At 40.7% G+C, this 24,229-nt stretch overlaps 1 protein-coding gene across 3 annotated transcripts in view; it reads right to left on the reverse strand.

Annotated features, from left to right (window-relative positions):
- Positions 1-24,229, reverse strand: part of DOCK5 (dedicator of cytokinesis 5) — a 274,051-nt gene that overhangs the window by 161,338 nt on the left and 88,484 nt on the right. For all 3 annotated transcript variants that reach the window (XR_007515000.1, XM_049866956.1, XM_049866957.1), the window contains 4 exons: positions 9,791-9,939; positions 4,438-4,573; positions 3,248-3,405; positions 1,503-1,584 (listed from right to left, as the gene is read on the reverse strand). Coding sequence is in view for 2 of the 3 variants with exons in the window: in XM_049866956.1 (XP_049722913.1) it covers positions 1,503-1,584; positions 3,248-3,405; positions 4,438-4,573; positions 9,791-9,939 (525 nt within the window). In the remaining variant the exon portion in view is untranslated. The remainder of the gene's footprint in view (positions 1-1,502; positions 1,585-3,247; positions 3,406-4,437; positions 4,574-9,790; positions 9,940-24,229) is intronic.

Below are 24,229 nucleotides of genomic sequence, written 5' to 3' on the forward strand. Positions count from 1 at the left end.
GTTCAGGGATTGGATGGCTTAGAATTTTTTAAAATATCAAATCCTAACAATGTTTTCATAGGAATTGGAAAATTGATTCTAAAATTTATAAGGGAACGCAATCTTGAAAAAGAATAAAATTTTAAGATTCACATTAAAAAAGAAAAAATAAACTGATACTGAGACCACTGCTCCTTCCTATCACTTGCTTTGATGCTTTACTTTAGACTCTCTTTTCTTTACCCGTAGATTGGTAAGAGGGATAAGGAGATGAAATATGGGTGTGGGCACAGGGAGAAAAGTAGGGCTTCAAGAGGTTCTTTGGGGTTTGAACCCCTGCGGAGAATTTGCATGTCCATGGATACACTGAATCAGAATCTGCATTTTAACAAGATCCTCAGGTGATTCTTATGTATATCTTCCTGGGAGCTTGTTAGAAATGCAAATTCTCAGCAGGGGTTCGAACGTGAAGGAACAGTTTGAGGCCCTAAACCCAGGGAAAAGAAAAGAGTATCTCCTTCAGGTTTAACTGGCAGCTGATGAAACCTGCCTACTCCAGGCCTCTAAGAGCAGGAGGCAGAAACTCTAGGGTACTTCACAGCACCAATGTCATAACAAGGAGCCTTGGTGGCACAGTGGTTAAAGTATTCAGCTGCTAACCAAAAGGTCAGTGGTTCAAGCCCACCAGTGGCTCTGTAGGAGAATGATGTGGCTGGCAGTCTGCTTCTATAAAGATTTACGGCCTTGGAAACCCTATGGAGCAGCTCTACTCTGTCCTATAGGGTTGCTATAAGTTGGAATTCACAGCAGTGGGTTTGGGTTGTGGTTTTTTTTTTTTTTTTTAATGTCATAACAAAGTACATGAATTCGAAAAAACACTCCTAGCCTGAAAGAAAGACCATCACACCATCTCCCAAACTATAGCCCCCGATATCTCCTTGCTCTTGATTCATACATAGCAGCACTCTTCCTACTTTGGAGAAGGGTAGGAGGAGAGGGAAAGATGCACTAATATATATGCATACAAATGAAAAAATCTAGGCCACACCTTTACCTCTACTGTAACCTCTGGAATGCTCTCTCCCCAGACATCTGCACAGCACATTCTCTCAACTTCAAGTTCTTGCTTGAATAACTCCTTCTCAGAGAGGTCTGCCCTTACCAACCTATTTAAAACCGCAACCCTCCCCCAGCCTAGATACACCCCTCAAAACCACTTCTAATATTCTATATAGCTTACTCGTTTACTTGATTATTGTTTATTATCTGCCTTTCCCAAACAAGGACAGGGATTTTTGTCGGATTTGATCACTGATATATCTCAAGTACCTAGACCTGTGCCTGGCACCTAAATAAGAACTCAATAATTAGTTGATGAATAAATGAGTGGGTTATTCCTGGTAGTGGGATTATGATGGTTTTTATTTTCATCTTTTAATTTTTCATGTTCTCCATATATTTATCATGCACTTCCACTAATATTATAAACAAAAGAAATTATAAAACTATAAGGTAGGACTTACAGTAAAGACTGCTTGAAGATTATTGAGCTTCTCTATTTCCTTGGGCATTCCGTTACTGCCCCAACGAATCAGATAGTTCTCACTGGTGAAGAAAAAGAAAATTACTCTCAATGAGGCGCTAAATGGAGACTGACACTGCCTTCAGTACAGACTAAAAGGCAATACCTAGAAATACTTGGCTCAATTCAGTGGGCAGGTGTGAGGGTGGCAGTGGCAGGAACTGAGATGGAAATGACCACTCACTCACTGGTCTCTGGCCTGAAGCAGGTACCTGCGGCAGCCCCACCGCATAAGGCACACACAATCCACCACTCAAAATGCTGCTCAAGACGGGATGCAGACAGAGAAGATCTTACCCGGGGTTGTTTTTACATTTCAAATCCTTTTTTAAAAAAGATTCCACTTTGCTGAATCAAGAATTTAATTTTAGAAAAACTGTTTGGTGGTTCCTCAAAAAGTCGAACACAGAACTACCATCTGACCCAGCAATCCCAAACCTAGGTATGTACCCAGAAGAAGTGAAAGCAGGAACACGAAACAGAAACCTGTACACCAATGTTCAGTGCAGCACTTCCCATAACAGCCAAAAGGTGTTCTTAAAGGACACAAGGAAACTTTGAAGGTGATAGATACGTTTATTACCTTGATTATGGTGATGGTTTCATAAGTATGTCCATATGTCAAAACTTTTTATATACTTTAAATATGTGCAGTTTATTGTATGTCAATTATACCTCAATAAAACTGTCTCAAAAGTCAAAAACTCAAAAACCTAAACCCACTGCTATCAACCACCGTGCCACCAGGGCTCCTTATAAAGTAAAAAAAAAAAAAAAAGAGAGAATTTAACTTTATAATAATCATTTCAAATTGATCCCCTGAAATGCATGTACTCACACTCAAATAAAATTTCTATTTTAGAAATAAACAATTTGTCAGTAATTGCTTTAAACCATCTTTTCAAAAATAAATTTATGTTTTCTTAGCTACTTGGCAGTAGCACCAAATTAGGGTTGAACAAAGCTCATTATCATTCCCTATGGAGTCCCTGGGTGGTATAAATGGTTTGTGCTTCTCTTTAACGTAAAGGTTGGTGGTTTGAACCCACCCAGCGGTGCCATGAAAGAAAGACCTGCCGATCCGCTTCCATAAAGATTAGAGCCAAGAAAACTCTATGGAGCACAGTTCTACTCTGTAACTCACGGGATCACCATGAGTAGGAATTGACTTGATGGTAATGGCTTTGGTTTTTTTTGTTTGTTCTTTTTAATGGAGTCCCTGGGTGGCACAAACTGTTAAGGGTTTAGCTGCTAACCAAAAGGTTAGCAATTCAAGGTCACCCAGGGGCACCTTGGGAGAAAGGCTTGGCGACCTACTTCTGAAAAATCAGCCATTGAAAACACTATGCAGCAGAGCTCCACTCTGACACACACATGGTCAGCATCAGCTGGAATCAACTGGATGGCAAATGGTATAGTCTTTTGAATTCTTTGTTCCTGCCTCTGTATTCTGATGAGTTTTATGTGATTTCTAAATTTCATTGAGTACACACACTGTTGTTCCACTGTTTCAACAGCAACACATAAAGGCTTAATATCCCAAAAGGTTTCACTTTCCACTGCCCAGGTATTCTCCCTTTCTCCTCTAGCTTCCCTTCTCAAACACAGCAAAGAGCTCCTCATGCAAGAGGTAAGTAAAGGGTGAATAGTTTTGCAAAGTCAACAGATGACCTGGGTGCCTACTACCTGATAAAAGTGGACCGATCTGGGTCATAGAGGGCTATGAACAGCTCTGCATCTTCCCCAATGTTGCAGACAAAGTTCTTGAAGTTCATATAGAGGCCATAGGTATGGACTGCACTGAAGATCGACTGGCCCCGCAGGTCCAAGTTCTGCAAAATTGACTGAACACAGAGGACAAGACAGAAAGGCATCTTAGTTTCGGCTAACAGGAAATAATAACAAAGAAATAGGTCTGCAAATGGGGGACAAATACAATTACCACTTAAGAGGAGAAGCACTTGTTGAGAATATATGCAAGTGGAAAGATGATGGAGTGAGCAAAATAATCACACCAGTCAGATGCTTAAGACTGCACTGTTAATGCTCTTGAACCCAAGTAATTCAATAAATGTTGTCTGAAGGTAGTAATTCATGATTTTAGTAGCTTCAAGAAGTTCTCTCTCACAGTGAGACCCAATTCTGGATGAAACTCAAAAGCACAAAAATTACGATTTATTATCCCTCTTTATGGGAATAACTAATTGGAAACAAGAGATCTCACTGGACAGCCTTCAACCTCAGGCATGGTTTTCCATTACATTAAACAATTCAATTAAATATTATCAAAACTGTACTAAAGAAATAATAATAATAAAACTATAGACTAAAGAAAATAAACAGAAATCTTTAGTCATTAGCACAGAAAAACTGGAAAAAATGTACCAAAATATTAATATGGTTGGGTCTGGGTAGCTATGAGTGACTTTTTTCTTCTATTTTTTTTGTATCTTTCTGATTTTTATTTAATGTCCAATTACCACTTTAACACATTTCAAACACTATTTTTTAATTATTTTAGAAATTATAATACATGCTTCAAACATGGAAGGTACACAAAGTCTCCCCCCCACACAGAGGCATCCATTATTATCAGTTTTTTATCTATCATTCCAGGATTAGTCTATGAATATGCAAGCACAGATGTATTCATATTCTTTTTCAAAATACAATTAATAGCATTTTATATTTTGCTGTTTTTTCACTTAAGATACACCTTGGCAATCTTTCCCTACCTCATTCTTTTTGTTATGCTTTACTTTTAAAATGTTTTAAATAACATCTCTGCCTCTTATCAATGACTCCCTTTCTCATTAAAAACAAAAGCAAAAAACGGAATCTCAGTAGCCCAAATCTGTACATTTGAGGAAATGTACCTTTTCCTCTTGGATCTTTTCCTCAATCCTTTTTGAGGCCACCTCATGGGCCTTGAAGAGAGCAACTGTGCTTGTTTCGTCTGGGTCCAAAATGTTCCCGTTGTCATCTCGCACCACCAGATCTAACCCAAGCATTCTAGAAAGAAAGCAGTGGTCAGCAGGTTCTTCCCACTAGGGACAGACTATTTTTACTGAAGAGCCCTGTTTATGGATTGAATTGTGACCCCCCGCCCCCGCCCCGAACCAAAATATGTGTTAAAACCCTGTAAATATGACCCTTTTGGGAAACAGAGCTTTTCTCTTGTTATGTTAATGAGGTTTTGCCAGAATAGGTGGGTCCTAAACGTAATCACTTCTGGGTTATATAAAAAGAGCAGAAGAGACTCAGACACACACACGGGGGAAGACAGGCTATGGAGATGGATGCATCTACAAGTCCAGGAATACCAAGGCTTGATCACAACTTCTAGAAGCTGGAAGAGACCAGGAAGGATCTCCCACCGGAGCCACACCCTGAATTCAGACTTCTGCCTCCTGAACTGTGAGAAAATAAATTTCTGTTCTTTAAAGTCACTGACTTGTGTCATTTCATTTACAGCAGTTAACTAAGACAAGCCCCCATCAAAGAACCCAGGAAATTCATATTTAGAAAGGTTAAGTGCTGGCCAAGGTGAGATTAAGAACAGTTCATCGAAAGGAGGAAAGAAAGCCGGGAGTAGGAGGAGGATATGGAATGTGAACAACTGCCTCCTTTGCCATGAGACCAGAACTGGATGGTGCCTGGCTACCATTATCGAACATTTTGATCAAAAATTCCATAAAGGGGGAAAATGCAGAACAGAATTTTAAATTCTCACGAACTCCAAAATTCCTGGGGCCATGAAGTTTAGAGGAACTCCTGAAACTACTGCCATGAGATAATCCTTAAAACTTAAACCAAAAATATCCCCCAAAGTTTTCTTAAAGCCAAACAGTAGCTTAACTAGTAAAAAAAGTCTGCCTTGAACATTACTCTCTTTTAAGAACTATCTAAATGGGATGAAATTGACAACAGCAACTTGAAAGATTAGATAGGAACCTTAAGGGGCTGCGGATTTAAATTAATGGGGGAGGAACAACTCAAAAAAGGAGGGTGAGCACGGTTGCACAACTTGAAGAATATAACCAATATCACTAAATAGTACATGTAAAAACTCTTGAATTGGTGTATGTTTTGTTGTGTATATCCTCAACAACAAAATAAATAAATATATATATATATATATATATAAAAGCATAGTTCATTGGCTTTTGTCCTTTCAGTTTCTGCCTCCTTCTGTTATAACAAGGTAAGAAAACTTACGAGATGTTAACCAAGTAATTTGGTTAACAAAATTAATTTGGTTTGCAAAGTAATTTGGTTCACAAAACCTTAACGGGAAAAGCAAAATTTGCACTCATTCTGACCAAACTCCTCTGGCCAATGCCTCTTCTCCCTATCTTCAGTTGTTTGCACAGGAACTACGAAAGACCAATTGTTTGGGGCTTGCTCGGATTTCCTTAAAGGTACAGAGTTGGGAAACAGTACTTAATCCACAGGTGTCTTTAAGGAGATCAATGGAGTAAGACCTGGCTTGTTGGTATTTCATAATAGTTATAAGCATGGGCTCTGGTGTCATCTGGACCAGGATTTGAATCTGGGCTTTAATAATTGCTAGCATTGTGGTTCTGGGTAATTTACTTAATTGTGCAAAGCTTGGTTTCCTCATCTGTAAATATTTTCTACCCCTCAGGGTTGCTGTGAGAATTTAATGAGATAATGAATGTAAAGCACTCAGTACAATTAATATATATTATGTTAGTTATTATTGCAGCAACTGGTACAAAAAAAACACCTGGCTATGAAGTTGCAGCTCTAAGTTTTGCACAGGAATAACAAAAAAACCAGTTGCTATTGACTCAATTCTGACTCAGGGTGATCCCATGATATCAGAGTAGAACTGTGTTCTGTAGGGTTCTCGATGGTTGATTTTTCTGAAGTAGACTGCCAGACCTTTCCTCTGAGGTACCTCTGGGTGGGCTCAAACCTTGAACCTTTTGGTTAGCAGCTGAGTGCATTAATTATCTGCATCACCCAGGGACTCCTGCACGGAAATAGTAAGAGCCATGCGGTCTTTGCATGACATGATCCCACCAAGGCTGTTATGCTTCAATATGCACACAGAAGTAGAAAAACATTTTTGTTTAGTTCAAGAAGTTGGAGGCTGTGGTGGAAACAAGATACTGCCATCTGAATACCGCAGTATGCAGCCCAGGAGCAGGGATGTCAAAAATGTAAGAAAGCTCAAGGGCTGCAGTGAACCGTGCCACATCTTTGGGAAAAAGGCAAACACACCTAATTTCCCTCTTCCCTTGTTTTATAGCATCTCCATCAACTGATTTAATCTGGAAGGTTCCTTTCCACAGCAGCCAGACCCACAAGCCACTCAGACTCATGAAAGATGGCCTTAGCTGCTCAGAGATTGGGTCACTGATGCACTGACAGAGCAGCTTAATTTCCTGAGCTGCTTCTAAGAGCTGGAAGGGGAAAGCAGGCACGTCCTGCTGTTTGCAGGATGTCAACATCCCATGCCAGGGATTAGTGAACCTCTGGGCCAGTATAACACTGTGGCAAGGCCCAAAAAGACAGAGGCAGCATATGGGCAAGGCGGGAGCTACCTTATCCCACCTTAACTGGCTTCTTAAATACTTCTCTGGCACCACACAACTGGCAACACAACCCCTGTGGTTACAGTCCTATGAAGGTACAAGTGCTAGGGCGAGGGGATTGTTAATTCTTAATCCTAAGTAAGGTGCATTTTGACATACAGTCAAAAATCTGGGTTCAAATTAAGCTCTCCCAATTATTATCTATGTGACTTGGAAGTCAATCACTTAAGCTCACTTAGTCTGTTTCTTCAACCAAAAAGTAGGAATAATAACAGGGTTGTAATCAAGTAATATTATGTGAAGCATACATCAGAAGTATTTCATAAATACTGGTTGAATCTGAACCTTATATGCTATGTTTACCCCAGCTATTTCTGAATACAGCTGTCAGAGACTGTAACGTTTAAATGAGTAGGATAATCAGCTGTATTTAAACAGGTCTCTGAGGTATATCCAAGAAACCTGAGGCTAGAGAAGATGGGTAAAGGAACAACAACAACAAAATCACACATACACAAGATGAAAAAAATTGGAAAATAAAACTAAATGCCAAATTAATTATCTACAAAAGCTAGTCTTTTAAACAGAGCTGGTCATAAGGCGTGAATCATAAGGTCACCATAAATTTGATGAGTTGATTGTATTTCACATTTCCAAAAGGCAGTCATACCTGGAACTTACATATCTGCTTGAGTTAGCCAGAAGATTAATGAAGTGATTAACTCTTAAGAGGGCACTGTAAACATATTCAACAAAGTATAAATATTTTCAACTATTTCTAAGAAACCTGGTTTTCACATACTGTAGAAAATTGCTCCACAATAGAGGGGAAAAGGGGAGTCAGGAACAGAAAGAGGATATGGAACGCATGGCTAATTGCCTCCATGAATAACTGACACCTTTGTCATGAAACAGAAGAACTGGATGGTGCCCAGCTACCATTACTGAACATTTTGATCAAAGAGTCTATAAAAGAATCCTGATCAAAACAGGGAAAATGCAGTACAGAATTTCAAATTCTCATGGGATCCAGGCTTTCTGGAGCCATGGACCTGGGTAAACCCCTGAAACTACTGCCCTGAGATAATCTTTAAACCTTAAATCAAAAATATCCCCCGAAGAAAGCCAGCACGACTTGCATAAGGCAAGGTTGTAAAAGCTCCACAGGCACATCCAAACTCTCTGATGGACCGAACTGCTGGGCTGAGGGCTGTGGGGACCATGGTCCCGGGGAATATCTAGCTCCATTGGCACAACCCAGTTTATAAAGGAAACGTCCTACGTTCTACTTTGGTGAGTAGCCTCTGGGGTCTTAAAAGCCTGTGAGCAGCCATCTAGGATACTCCACTGGTCTCAACCCTTCGAGAGCAGGGGAGAATGAAGAAAACTAAAGATACCAGGGAAAGATCAGTCCAAAGGACTAAAGGGCCACATCTATCACGACCTCTACCAGACTGAGTCCGGTACAGTTAGACGGAACCCAGTTACCACCACTGACTACTCTGACAGGGATCACAACAGAGGGCCCTGGACAGAGATGGGAGAAAAACGTAGAACAAAATTCCAACTCAGAAACAAAACAAAACAAAAACTAGACTTACTGGCCTAACAGAGACTGCAGAAACCCTGAGAGTATGGCCCCCAGGCACTCTTTTAGCTCAGTAATGAAATCACTCCTGAGGTTCACCCTTTAGCCAAAGATCAGACGGGCCCATAAAACAAAATGAAGCTAAAGGGGCACGCCAGTCCAGGAGCAAGGACTAGAACGCAGGACAGGACAGTAAAACTGGTAATAACCCAAGGTTGACGAGGGAGAGGGCTGACATGTCGTGGGGTTGTTAACCAACATCGTAAAACAGTATGTGTACTAACTGCTTAATGAGAAACTAGTTTGCTCTGTAAACCTTCATCTAAAGCACAATTAAAAAAAAAAAAATCCCTTGAAGTCTTCTTAAAACCAAACAATAGCTTAAATAGTAAAGAATGTCTGCCTTGATCGTTGTGTTCTTTTAAGATCTATCTATGTAGGGCCAAACTGACAACAGCAACTCAAAAGATTAGATAGGACACTTAGGGGGCAGTGAGTTTACTTTAATGGGGGAGGAACAACTCAGAAAAGGAGGGTTAGAATGGCTGCATAACTCTAAGAATATAATCAGTGTCACTGAATTGCACATGTAGAAACTGTTAAATTGGTGTATGTTGTGCTGTGTATCTTCTCAACAATGACAAAATAAACAATAGGAAAAGTTAAGAAAAAAAAAATTGGCTCCAGTTAAGGGAAGGCAGAAAGAAAGAGAGAAAACAAGCCTGATATTGATTTAAAATCCACTGTTAGAATAAACATAGATAAAGCTCCAGGTATCTAAAGAGTGTCGGTTTCAGACGCTCAGTTACTGTCAGTTTGTTTGGCAGGGAAGTCGGTGGAATCCAAGTCCAATATCTTCTATTAAACTGTAATCTCGCTGAGATCAGAGACCCAGCACAGGGTCTGGCACACGGAGGGTACTATGAAGTGTTTTTTAATGAAATGAAATGTTTCTAAGTCAAAAAGATGGCAGTAAATATAATTCTCTGGCAACTCCAAGGTCAAAAGCTTGTCATGAGCAGTGTCCTCAGCATGAACTCAACAGTCATTTTCCATAAAGCATCATCCCTGGCTTACCTGTTCCCATGATCGATTTTGGCTGTGACCTTCTTCTTGAGCTCTGCCAGTTCATCCTTGGGGAGTGTTCCCGACAGGATCTGGGACCTCCACTCAATCAGGCTGTAAGTCATCTGCCGCAGCTGGTGGAAAAGTGTGACTTTGTTGTTCTAAGAGGACAAAAAGAGGTATTATGGAGGATGGGAACTTTTTACTGATTATAAATGTTATTTAATCAATTAATGTTTTTCATAAAGTTGGGCCCGTTAAAAGATTTTTTTTTTGTATTAATGGAAATTAATAGAGATGGGTTTGCCCTGAGCACTCCCTCCCTCTCCTATTGCAACTTTAAAAACACATAAGTAAACTTACGATAGTTGGTCTTGCTGTTCTTAGGTGCTGTCAAGTTGATTCCGACTTAGAGTGTGGCCCCATGTGACAGAGCAGAACTGCCCCATAGAGTTTTCTAGGCTGTAATCTTTACAGGAGCAGATCACAAAATCTTTTCTCAGAGAGCTGAGCATCTACCCGTTAAGCTAACAGGGCTCCTTGTAGGATAGGTGGTTGGTCCAAAATCATAATCATCCACGTACCCTTAAATTCTGACCACATCCCTCTTCTGTTTAAAACCCTTGAGTGATTTCCACTGATAGATAATCCTGTAAAAGTCCCTTTGTATCTTGGCTCCAGCCACATTTCATATCAACTTCCACCTTGAATTATCTATGCTCCTTCCATAGAAAACTACATCCACTTCTCCCAAATGCTCTGACTTCCTCAACATGTTATTTCCTCTACCTGGAACCACCTTCTCCTCTTCCACCAAGCCCTGCCTCCCCATATCCTTCTCACACACTACAGCCTCCATCAACTGGCTAATTCCGACTTCTTCAGGTCTCAATTTAGAAGCCTCTTCCTTGAAACGCTAAGCCTGGGTGAGCTGTTCCCCCCACAGCACCAAGTCTCACTCCCATCAGAGCCCTTGTAACACTGGATGACACTGGCTTGTCTGACTCTCTTAGACTGGAAGCTCCTTTAGGACAGGGAAGTTGTTCATTTTTGCATTTTTTTTAGTACTCTTTAAAGTGTTAAAAAGCAAAGACGCCACCTTGAGGACTAAGGTGCGCCTGACGCAAGCCGTGGTGTTTTCAATTGACTCATATGCATGCGAAACATGGACAATTAATAAGGAAGACTGAAGAAGAACGGATGCCTTTGAATTGTGGTGTTGGCGAAGAATATTGAATATACCATGGACAGCCAAAGAACGAACACATCTGCTGTCTTGGAAGAAGTACAACCAGAATGTTCCTTAGAAGCAATGATGGCAAGACTACGTCTCAGACACCCTGGACATGTTATCAAAAGGGGTCAGTCCTTAGAGAAGGACATCATGCTTGGTAAAGTAGAGGGTCAGCAAAAAAAAAAGGAAGACCCTAAAGGAGATGGATTGACACAGTGGCTGCAATAATGGGCTCAAGCATAGCATCAACTGTGAGGATGGCGCAGGACCGGACAGTGTTTTGTTCTGTTGCGTACAGGGTTGCTATGAGTCAAAACTGACTCGATAGCACCTAACAACGACAACAACAATAGTACTTGGCACAGAGTAGGAACTCCTTAAAATGTTCTGGATGAGTGAATTATGACTGAAAAAAAATAACTGCAGTTTCAGAGATGAGGGACAACGGAAAATAAAACGTAAAATATTTTTAAAATATCTTTCTCCCTGACAATTTTCAGACCAGTCAGACATTAAATCATTACTATGGGCTTCAGTAATAACTTTCCTGTAACTGAACTAAATTAACTTACAACCAACTACAGTCACCTATGCTGCAATCATTTACGAGTCAAATAACTGATATACCTGAACCATCACAACCTTGGTTCTATCTAAATGACTGATTACAATTTTAATAAAAGTCACTGAACATCTACTATGTGTTGGGAATAAAAATCCTGTCCCCAAGGATCTAATATTCTAGAAGTAAAAAGACAGCATAGATAAGTAAACAATGTCTATATATACATAAGAAAATTTCAGATTATGAAAAGTACAGTAAAGAAAATAGGGCAATAACATAAGGTGTATGCAGTAGTATCACTAGAGTGGTCAAGGAAAATTGTTCCACCTATCACTTTGGGACATGCATTTTAAATAAAAATCTGTATAATTCCACTTACCCCATATATACTGTGATGGTTAATATTATGTGTCAACTTGGCTAGGCTATGATTCTTAGTGGTTTGGGAGGCATTGACCTGATTGCTCTTCCATAATGTAATATAATGTAATCACCTTCATGATATGATCTGATGTAATCAGCCAATCAGTTGAAAGGCAAGTCTCCTTGGGCGTGTAGCCCATTTCCATTATATAAATGGATGTTCCAGCAAGGCTTTCTCTCTCTCCTCCCCACTCTCTCCCTCCCTCTTTCTCCTTGAGACATAAGCCTGCAGAAGTCTTCAGAATGCCACCTGGGCCAGCAGAGGCCTCCAGCTTGCCACCTTATCTGCAGATTTTGGGTTCATCTGTCCCTACAACCACCTGAGCCAGCAGACATCTATAGCCCGCCGCTGGAAACATGAATTTGGGAAGTGCCAGCTCCCACAATTTCTTTAAAGTAAATCTCTCTATATATATTTATATATATGCTTCATTGGTTTTTTGTGACATAGTGTTTAAGAGCTCGGCTGCTAACCAAAAGGTTGATGGTTCAAATCCACCAGCCGCTCCTTGGAAACCTTATGTGGTAGTTCTACTCTGTCCTATAGAATCACTATGAGTCAGAATAGACTCAACGGCAACAGGTTTGTTTTTTTTCCACTGGTTTTCCTCTTCTAACGAACCCAGACTAAGACATATACTATGCCAGTACTGCTTCTTTATTAATAGATGAAAACTGATATTCAAGTAAGCATATATTTTTGAAATTACAGTAAAATACTATAAAAACAATGCACCTCCCCACTCCACCCCCCAAAAAAAACCAACAACAAAGAAGTTTTTGATGGCTGTACAACATGTTCTTCGGTCATGTTTTTCTGTAAGAATCCCAGGGATACAGACTCATGGGCAAGGTATTGACTGAAACCATCTAGAAAACAGAAGAAAAAGTCCTCAGCATCCCAACCAAAAACCCACTGCCGTTGGGTCAATTTCGACTCACTGCAACACTAGAGCAGAGAGTAGAACTGCCCCATAGGATTTCCATGGAGCACCTGGCAGATTCAAACTGCCGACCTTTTGGTTAGCAGCCATATGTCTTAACTACCACACCACCAGGGTTTCCATCCTTAGCCTAGAAGTAAAAAACTGGGACACAACTAATGGGATTAGCTGTGTGATAAAAGCTTCAATATAAGTTCAAAGTTCTGTGGGGACACAAAGGAAAGTGATGAATAACTCATTTATTGGTGATTGCAAAAAAAAAAAGCCATTGAGTCGATTCCGATTCATGGTGATCCTATATGTTACAGAGTAGAACTGCTCCGTAGTTTTCCTGGCTGTAATCTTAATGGAAGCAGACTGCCAGACCTTTCTTTTCTGGTACAGCTGAGTGGGTTCCAACCACCAACCCTGAGGGTAGCAGTTGAATAAAAACCATTTGCGCTTCCTGTGCCGATCTTTAGAAACCTTGGTGGCATAGTGCTTAAGAGCTACAGCTGCTAATCAAAAAGGTCAGCAGTTCAAATCCACTGGGCACTCCTTGGAAACTCTATGGGGCAGTTCTACTCTGTCCTATAGGGCTGCTATGACTTGATGGTAATGGGTTTTCTTTTTAATGCTCATCTTGGAGCCCTGGTGGCCCAGTGGTTAAGAGCTCGGCTACTAACCAAAAGGTTGACCGTTTGAATCCACCAGCCACTCCTTGGAAACCCTGTGGGGCAGTTCTGCTTTGCCCCATAGCATCACTATGAGTCAGAATCAACTCGACGGCAATGGGTTTGGTTTTGGTTTATGTTGATCTTAAAAACACAGAAAGCAAAGCCTGTTTCATTTTTTGAAACAACCTACTTTTTATGCTTTTCACATTTTCTGAATTGCCTCCTTCCCACCAACCAATTTTTAGAAATGCATAAAAATTAGACTTTACAAAATTCTTTTTTTAGTAAGCAAAGATTAAAAACACAGCTTTTCCCCCCTACTTAATCTTATATAAAATCTAACAATTTACTTATCTTTCAAACCTAGAAAAAGGACTGAGCAATTAAACCCACAGAATTAGCGCTTCAAAACTGTTAGACAGAAATGGGATTTCCCCTCCTCCCCTTTCTTATAGACCATTTGTTGACTCCTGTTTAGATTTTTTTTTTAAGTATTTTCTAAGTTTAATTAAAATATGAGTTCTCAAAATATGGCAAATAAAGCATTCAAAGGCTCGGGACATCCTCTCTGTGAGGCAGGGCTTTGTTTGGGGCACATGTTCACAACTTCTTGGTCTCTATTTTATTAGACACTGTCCAAGGGAATTTAATTATTGCCTGTCATATCAGCCTTGTTTGCCAAGTTTCCCCCAAAAAGAATGATGAAGACAGCCATTCTTCTCTGATTCACTGTGCCAAATGAATTCTGAATAGACAAGCTGGAACACCCCAAAGGAAGCGATTTTCCCATTTACTTTGAGGAAATAGATTTTCTTGCCACATTCCTCAGATTATTCTAAGCAAGATGCTCTGTGTAATAGCTGGCCCCTGACACTTCATGGATTCCTGGGAAAGCATACGGGGACAAACCAAAAAAAGCCACTGCCATCAATTCCAACTCAGAGTGATCCTGTAGGACAGAGTAGAACTGCCCTCAGAGGGTTTCCTTTTTTAATCTTTAGGGAAGCAGACTGCCACATCTTTCTCTCGAACAGCATCTGGTAGGTCAGAACCACTGACAGCAGCCAAGTGTTCAACCACTATGCTACCAGGGCTCCTACATAAGGACAGGTGGGAGAAAATCAAGCATCACCCCTAAGACCAAGGAGCAAGCTCCTCTGCGTTGCTGTCTTTTCTTATGATATGCTTTTCCTCTTTCCTGTCCTCTCCTTTCTAAGTCCTAGGCAGCCCAAGCTGGCTTCTTGCAGAGTGCCTTCTCTACTGCCTCTAACCTTCATGGATCTCAGCTTTTTATATTTATTTATTTTACACTACTGGCCACTATCACAAAGTTCAACAGTGCATGGGATTTAATAATTTTTTGATCCTCTCCCCAAAAGTCAGCACAATCTTGGGACACTGTAGATATTCAAAAACCAATTGTATTGATAGCTTGAACTTAAAACTACCATCTGGTTTCAATTTTAGGAGTAGCTACACAAAATAGAACAATGTAAGATTTTTTTCTACCAGACGGTAAGGCTATTTCTGCATTTGCTTAAAATTTCTCCCTCCTTTCCACTTGGAGATCTCTAAGAGCTCACTTTCTACATTCCTGTTCCAATTATCTATCTTTTCATTTTTTTTTTTTTTTCCTTAGAAATGAAAACAGTCAAAAGAAAAAAACAGCTTTGCTTTCAATGCTGATAGGAATACAGAAGCCATATGAACATCACAGAAATTCTGGGAGCCATGAGACAATGGCGCAGCTTCACTGGGTGTCAGAAAACCTAGATTCTATTAATTCATCTTCCCCAAGAATGTATGGTCATAGCCAAAAGACTTTTCTCTGATCCTCCACTTCTCCATCTGCAGAAGAATCAATATTTATTCTACATACCAACCTTTCCTCTTCCATAAGGCTTTTATGATGTACAGGAATAAGTGCTTGACTAAAAGTATGGGGACTTGACCTCTTTTTCTATCATTAACTTGCTATGTGGTTTTGGGCAAATTAGTTCCTCTGGATTAAGGCCATTTGTAAAATAAAGGGACTGGCATGGCAATAAGATCTACTCCCAATGATAAGTGTCTTTGAGTCTATGACTGAGACATTAAGCTCAATTACTTCTTGCAGACATCTTCCTGATTAACCACGTCTGGCTCTGGTCAGCTTACTCACTATGTACTACACACTCAATTGGCTGTATATCAAGTTTCATCTGTATATAGCTCTTCCCAATTACTCTTACGTCTTCTTGGTGTATTTGTAACTCCTAAGGTTCCAAGAGTCCCCGGGTGGTGCAAACAGTTAAGCAACTGACTATTAACCCACCCAGAGATGCCTGGGAACACAGGCCTGGTCATCTACTTCTGAAAGGTCACAGCCTTGAACACCGTATGGGGCAGTTCTATTCTGTACACATGGGGTTGCCATGAGTCAGAATCAACTTGACGAAAACTAGTAAGAGCCAGGCACAGTGTCTTCAGTTCTCCATGTCCCTGTGGTGCTCTGACTCTAGGAGCTCTGCGAAGATAGGAAACCGGGATGCCGCAACTTCTTTCTTACTCATTCTAGTACCTTTTTCATCTGTGAGAAAAAATCTTGACCTGACTAGCAAAGGTTTGATTTTTAAAGAAAAGATACATGAAAAGACGTTTTTTTGCCTCCTGAGGTAAAAGAAATCCAGGAAACAAAGCTGGAAAAACACAAAACTGGAAGAACACCCAGAGCACCACTCCTGCCCTGTGACGATCATTACCACTTCACACGTCGCCACTCAGCCCCAAGTTAAGCAGGGCTTGCAACTCACAGATAAAATGCTCTGCCAGCAGGACAAGGTTTTCCATGGGAACTTTCTGTCCTTGGTAATAAGTGATCAGACACTCATTTCAAACTGAAACTAGCTTAATTACACTCCAGACCATATTCTCCAGCAGTCAGCAATAACCACCAGATCAAAAAGAGTAGACCTGAGTAGCTTTAATCTGCCTGAAAACGCCATGTTGGGAAGAAGGGCCGATTCATTGTTACCTGCAAGTCCCCCCATCCCCACCTCACTTACAGGCACTTTTTCTGACCCAGATTTTTAGAGAGCTATAAACGGGCATTGGGTTTTATTTTGCTGGAAAATTTTAACTTTCTGTGAATCACATTTTAGTAATTAAATTTACTTTATTCAACAATATGTATTAACCAGTTTCTATGACAAGGCTCTTCTTCCATCTTTTCCATAAGGAGATAGGATTACATCCAGTCTCCCAAACTTATCTGACAAAACAGCCTGACTGACAAAAACTCACTGAACTGCTTCTCCAGTTGGAAAGTGGAGAACAGCTCTGAGGTACATTTAGGGTAAGATGGATGGCAAGACTTTGACTCCCTTACTTTGGACATGTCATCAGGAAAGGCCAATCGCTAGAAAAGAAAATCATGGTTGGTAAAGTAGAGGGCCAGTGAAAATGAGGGAAACCTTCAATGAGATGGGTTGACACAGTAGCCACAACAATGGATTCAAACATACCAATAATCATGAAGGTGTCGCAAGACTGGGCAACATTTTGTTCTGTTATACATAAGGTTGCTGAAGTCGAAGCCGACTCAATGACAATTAACAACAACGACAGATGTTATACAGTATGTCACTATTCGGTCGCTATGAGTCAGAATTGACAGTAACAGGTTTTTTCTTGGGATGGCAACCAAACACTTCATTATCCAGGGCAGTCCCTCTTTCAAAAATTCGGATGTGCTACCCCCACAAATATATTCTAATTTGTTGGTTTTTAAGACCTGATTTTTTGTTGAGAAAATGATATTATGATGTGTAATGTATATTTCTGCACATTCAAAAAATACAATCGGATGCCCATCAACAGATTAATGGATAATCAAACTGTGGTACATACACACGATGGAGTATTACACAACGAGAAGGAACAATGATGAATCTGTGAACCATCTCCTAACATAGATGAACCTGGAGGACATTATGCTGAGTGAAATAAGTCAATCACAAAAGGACAAATATTGTATGAGACGATTATAGTAAAAACTCATGAAGTTTACACCAAAAAGAAACAATCTTTGATGGTTATGAGGGAGGGGACGGGTGGGGATGGAAAAATAGTACATAGACAATAGATAAGTGGTACCATCGGTGAAGGTAAGACAGTACACAACACTGGGGAAGCCAGCACAACCTGTACCAGGCAAGGTCATGGAAGCTCCATAGACACATCCAAACTCCCTGAGGGACTGAATTGCTGGGCTGAGGGCTGTGGGGACCATGGTCTCGAGGAATATCTAGCTCAACTGGCACAGCATAGTTTATAAAGAAAATGTTCTACGTTTTAATTTGGTGAATAGCGTCTATGGTCTGAAGCCTGTGAGCAGCCATTCAGGATACTCCACTGGTCTCACCCCTTTGGGAGCAAGAAAGAATGAAAGCTAAAGATACAGGGAAAGATTAGTCCAAAGGACTAATGGATCACTTCTACCATGGCCTCCACCAGACTGAGTCCAGTACAACTAGATGGTGCCCAGCTACCACCACTGATTGCTCTGACAAGTATCATAATAGAGAGTTCTGGACAGGGCTGGAGAAAAATGTAGAACAAAATTCTAACTCAAAAACAAAGACCAGACTTGCTGGCCTGACAGAGACTGCAGAAACACTGAGAGTATGGCCTCCGGACACCCTTTCAGCTCAGTAATGAAGTCATTCCTGAGGTTCACCCTTCAGCCAAAGACTGGACAGGCTCATAAAACAAAACAGGACTAAAGGGGCACACCAGCCCAGAGGCAGGGACCAGGAGGCAGGAGGGGACAGGAAAGGTGGTAATAGGGAACCCAAGGTTGAAAAGGGAGAGTATTGACATGTCATGGGGTTATTAACCAATGTCATAGAACAATGTGTGTACTGACTATTTAATGAGAAACTAGTTTGTTCTGTAAACCTTCATCTAAAGAACAGCAAAAAATTAAAATATATATATATATGTATATATAAAATTGGGTTGTTATTAAAAAGATAAACTGAATTACCAATCCAATCATCTCTAAGTCAATGCACAGGTGTCCACCCTCACAGAAGGAACTCCTGTGGAAGCAGGGAGATAAAGAGGCCAAAGATCACCTCACTGGATCTACTTTCCAGGGCTGGTGAAAACCATAAGAGCCTGAGCAGCAGCAGAGAATAAAGGCAGAACACTTAGAAAACGACAGACCTAGAATAGCTAAGTAGCCATAGGGCAGTATCTACCCAACCCTACCCCAAGCTGGAGGATGAGTAAACTATCACAGGTAGGTGGTCAAACTCTCTCCTAAACAACTACAGGGCAAAATTTGCAGTGTGATCTCATTCATTCCAGTTCATTATTTATCACCGCTTCCCATGAAGCAATGCAGTAAGAAGGAGATAGTCAGGAGCTGTCAAAGTGTGCCAAGCAGTATACTGGGAGTTTTATACAGCTTATCCCAATTAATTCTTATAACAAACTTGCAAGGCATATGTTATACATAATTCTCACTTTGTTGTTGTTAGGTGCCCTCGAGTCGGTTCTGACTCACAGCAACCCTATGTACAACAGAAAAAAACACTGTCCGGTCCTGCGCTATCCTCGCAATCATTGCTATGTTTGAGCCCAGTGTTGCAGCCACTGTGTCAATCTATCGCGTTAAGGGTCTTTTCACTGTCTCTCTACTTTACCAAGCATGATGTCCTTCTCCAGGGACTGGTCCTTCCTGGTAACATGTCCAAAGTATGTGAGACAAAGTCTCACCACCCTCGTTTCTATGGAGCATTCTGGCTGTACTTCTTCCAAGACAGATTTGTTTGTTCTTCTGGAAGTCCGTGGCATATTCAACACTTTTCACCAACACCATAGTTCAAAGGCAATCAATTCTTCTTTAGTCTTCCTTATTCATTGTCCAACTTTTGCATGTAGATAAGGCCAACTGAAAATACCATAGCTTGGGTCAGGTGCACCTTAGTCTTCAAGGTGACATCTTTGCTTTCTAACAACTTTAAAGGGGTCTTTTGCAGAAGATTTGCCCAGTGCAACACATCATTTGATTTCTTGATGGCCACTCCATGGGCATTGATTGTGGAGCCAAGCAAAATGAAATCCCTGACAACTTCAACCTTGTCTCTGCTTATCGTGATGTTGCTTATCGGTTCAGTTGTGAAGTTTTTTGTTTTCTTTATGTTGAAGTGTAACCCATACTGAAGGCTGATGTCTGATCTTTATCAGTAAGTGCTTCAAGTCCTCTTCACTTTCAGCAAGCAAGATTTTATCATCTGCATAAAGCAGCCTGTTTAAAATGAGTCTTCCTCCAATCCTGATGCCGTGTTCTTCTTCCTACAGTTCAGCTTCTCAGATTTGCTCAGCATACAGACTGAATAAGTATGGTGAAAGAACACAACCCTGACACACATCTTTCCTGATTTTAAACTGTGCAGTATCCCCTTGTTTGTTCAAATGACTGCTTCTTGGTTTGTGTACAGGTTCCTCATGAGCACAATTAAGTGTTCTGGAACTCCCGTTCTTTGCAATGTCATCCATAATTTGTTATGATACACACAGTCGAATGCCTTTGCAAAGTCAATAAAACACAGGAAAACATCTTTCTGGCATTCTCTGCTTTCAGACAAGATCCCTCTGACATCAGCAACGATACTCCTCATTCCATGTCCTCTCCTGAATCCGGCTAAACCTTCTGGCAGTTCTCTGTTGATGTACTGCTGCAACCATTTTTTTAATGATCTTCAGCAAAATTTTACTTGCATGTGATATTACACTAGACAAAGGAAGTGGCCTTGGATGAGGAGAGACAGAGAAGTGAACATTAGACTCTCATTCTAGGTAAGAATAATAAAACTTTGGAGGTTAAGGGACTTGTCTCAGGCTGCAGAAGCAGTGGCATATCCTGAACTACAATCCCTGCCTTCTGAATCCAAGTTCTTCCTTTCTTGGTTTGTTTGTTTTCAGGAACTATTACTGGGTTTGTTATTTTTTCTGAATATAAAAGTACATACCAAGTAAGGGAGGAAGTCAGGATTTAAAAACCAGCTGGCCTGTCTGATTCAAGTCCACACTCTTACATTCATGATCTCGTTTCCTTCTTTCCTGATCAACCACTGGAAATATACCCAGTAAAGTGGTTTCAAATGAGGCACAGCATTTTAGGCAAAGGTCATTAGAAATTGTTCTGAATTTATACTCTGTACTGCATGCTTCCCTTTTGTCTTTCTGGAATAATCTATGTCTCCAGGACTTGAATCTAAATAAGGAGGCTTCCGATCTACAGTGAGAAACACAGCCTGGTTACGGAGCACTCAAGGCCACCTTACCTAAGGCGATTACACAGGACAAAGGAAGTGGCCTTGGATGAGGGGAGACACAGACGGGAACATCAGACTCTTGAGACGGTGAGTAGTAAACGGACACTAAGCCAAGTCTGCCCAGGAGGGAGGAATGCCAGAGTGGCTACTGTTTCCAGCTAAGAATGCCATCACATGCTCACACTAATGGTCTGTCTACAGAATGACTTCACGTATACTATCTCTGGTCATAGTCTCACAGCTCTGTGGTGGGTGGGCAAGGCAGATTTTATATCACTTTTATGTGGGGGGGCAGTGGGCAGCAGACGCTTAGAGAGTTTATAACTTGCCCAAGACAAAAGAACTGGTTAGGACAGGACCTGATCTAAAAATTAAGCTTCCTAATTTGTTAGTCCAGTGTTCTGTCTGCTATAGCCTGCTTCCCCGAAAGGATAAGGCCAACAACCACCAGGGAAGATAATTAGATAGAAAATAGTAATAATAAAAAACAAAGAGGAAAAGTGCAGTCATTTCTTCGTTCTACTTTGGTCAAGTAGGCTCTCTTGCTTTGGCTTCTCCCTTTAAAAAAATATATTTATGTAATTTCACTTGATTATATTTCTGACTGCTTTATAAAAATAAATCAAAGGTGCCTTGGTGGTACAATGATTAAGTGCTTTCTGATTAAGGTCAGAGGCAGTCTGAACCCACCAGTGGCTCAGCAGGAGAAAAGACCTGGAGATCTGCCTCCATAAAGACGAAATCCAACAAAAACCAAACCCACTGCCATCGAGTCGATTCTGACTCATCGCGACACTGCAGGACAGAGTAGAGCTGCCCCAAAGGGTTTCCAAGGCTATAATCTTTACGGAAGCAGACTGCCACATCTTCCTTCTGTGGAGTGGCTGGTGGGTTCGAACTGCTGAGTGCTTTAACCACCATACCACCAGGGCTCCTCCATAAAGATTACAGCCTAGGAAACCCTAAGGGGCAGTTCTACTCTGTCTCATAGGTCACTAGGAGTCGGAATCAACTCAATGACACAAAACAACAAAAATAAATCGTAACTGTACAAATACCTTTCCTTTCTAAAACAATTACTGTATCTACACAGCTGGGCTGAATCCAGTTAGTGGATTGCATTTCTCCCTCATATCATATTCTGGATGTAAGTTTTTGGTGAACTTAGTCTGAAAAGAACAGAACTAGGAAGTGTATTTTAGAGAAATACGAAGGAGTTCTAAGAGATCACTGGCATCTTCAAAGATACCAAACAGAATGCCTGTGCCATCATCTGTGGGAGGAAACACACAAAAGAAATAGCTCAAGTTCATATGTATATTAGTGAAATCTGTATTTACCTTTTAATAGACTAAAGTAACATGCACAGAGAATCACAGAACAAAAACACCAACAGACGTATATACGGAAGGAGGGATTAAAAAAACCATAAATGTGATTTCTTCTACTTGCTTTTCAGTGAAGCATAATACTTGAGGTTTGTTACCTTGACAAACCAATTTCTGAGGAAGCAGTTCAGAAATCTGCCTGAAGTTAACTATACGCGGTTTAGGAAGGGTCGGGAGAAAACCAGATCTAAGCCCAAGCAAGTATTCCTTAATGCATGAGCATGTATCACAGAAGCAGCAGGTTGTTTAGCCCCATCAATTGATTATGATTTTCTCGATGAATGTCTTTTCATCAATCAATGGTAGGTATAAGACATTTAAAAATATTCAGAGAAAATGAAATAATTGTTTTATTAGATGAGAAAGTGTGTTGCCCTCTGAAATACCAGGGGATGGCTTCTTCCCCCTTCACGTTAAACCTAATTCTACAATTCGATAGTGAAATCCCCACACAGGAAATCTAAATGCAACATGAATGTATCACCATTAGCTACAAAGGAATTTGGGGAGCCCAAATACATGAATCATATGTCTTCACCCTTGTTCACTTATTTCTCATTTCCATTCAGTAGCAGACATGGTACAATCACCTGTGAATATACAAAGGACACAGACAATGACTTGTGCACAGTAACCGTGCTGTAGCAAGGAAAAATGTCTACCTCTGTCGTGGATTGAATTACATCCCCCCAAAAATGTGTGTATCAGTTTGGCTGGGCCATGAGTCCCAGTATTGTGTGATTTTCCTGTATGTTGTACATCCTGCCTCTATATGTTAATGAGGGAGGATGGGTGGCAGTTCTGTTAGTGGGGCAGGACTCAATCTACAAGATTGGATTGTGTCTTGAGGCAATTTTTTGAGATATAAAAGAAAGAAGTGGGCAAAGAAACAGGGGACCTCATGCTACCAAGAAAGCAGCATGGGGAGCAGAGGATGTCCTTTGGACCTGGGTCCCTGTGCCTGAGAAGCTCCTTGACCAGAAGAAGTTTGAGGACAAGGAATCTTCCTCCAGAGCCGACAGACAGAGAAAGCTGTCCATTGGAGCCAATGCCCTGAATTTGGACTTTTAACCTACTTTACTGTGAGGAAATAAATTTCTCTTTGTTAAACCCATCTACTTGTGGTATTTCTGTTATAGAAGCACTAGATGACTAAGACAACCTCCTTCATAATCTCTACTCTTATACATTACATTTTTAAAAATCTCACTTCCCAGTACTTATCATTTAATACGTTTCACCACTCATCAATTTCCAGAAAGAAAATGCTAAGGAACAAACTCATGTATGTGATAGGCTCACCCATCAAGCTTGTTACACCCACCACTAACGAGTCAATTAACCAGAATCGAAGAATGCTTTCTCTGTAAGTGCAAGACCATCCACTCAGACCGCCAGGCTTACAGCAGCATCTCTGTCCTCCAGGAGCTGATGATTTAGGAACTTACAAGTTAGCTCTGTCCTCACATAACATAAAGAGATCAAAAGATCAGCTTCATTACAAGGCATAACGCCCCACGGGTCAGATGATGCATCAGACAATAAGTGCTGCTATAGTCCAGCAGGAAACATTATGGATTGGTGTGCTTAGAGGCCGCATTATGAAGAAGGGTTTAAATTAGGCCTTGAAAGACGGGCAGGCAGAGAAAAGGCATGCAGGCTTCCCCTGAAGGGGTTGGTGATTTCTGCTGCTGTGATTCATCATGGAAAACAACAGCCCTGGACAGAAATAAAATACTGTACATTAGCTTTTAGAAGTTATGTTTGAATGGGCATTTGATCAGTTTTTACTAGCCAGAGTGAGGTGTTCCCAGTAACTTAGTAAGACTGGCCTTTGAGAGTGAAAATCAAGAATTAACACAAGACTGAACAAAAACCTAGATAAAGCCACACGAAGGACAAGGAACGGTTCCCAG

This window comes from Elephas maximus, chromosome 22, assembly GCF_024166365.1.
Source record: "Elephas maximus indicus isolate mEleMax1 chromosome 22, mEleMax1 primary haplotype, whole genome shotgun sequence".
In the NCBI taxonomy this organism is placed as follows: Eukaryota; Metazoa; Chordata; class Mammalia; order Proboscidea; family Elephantidae; genus Elephas; species Elephas maximus.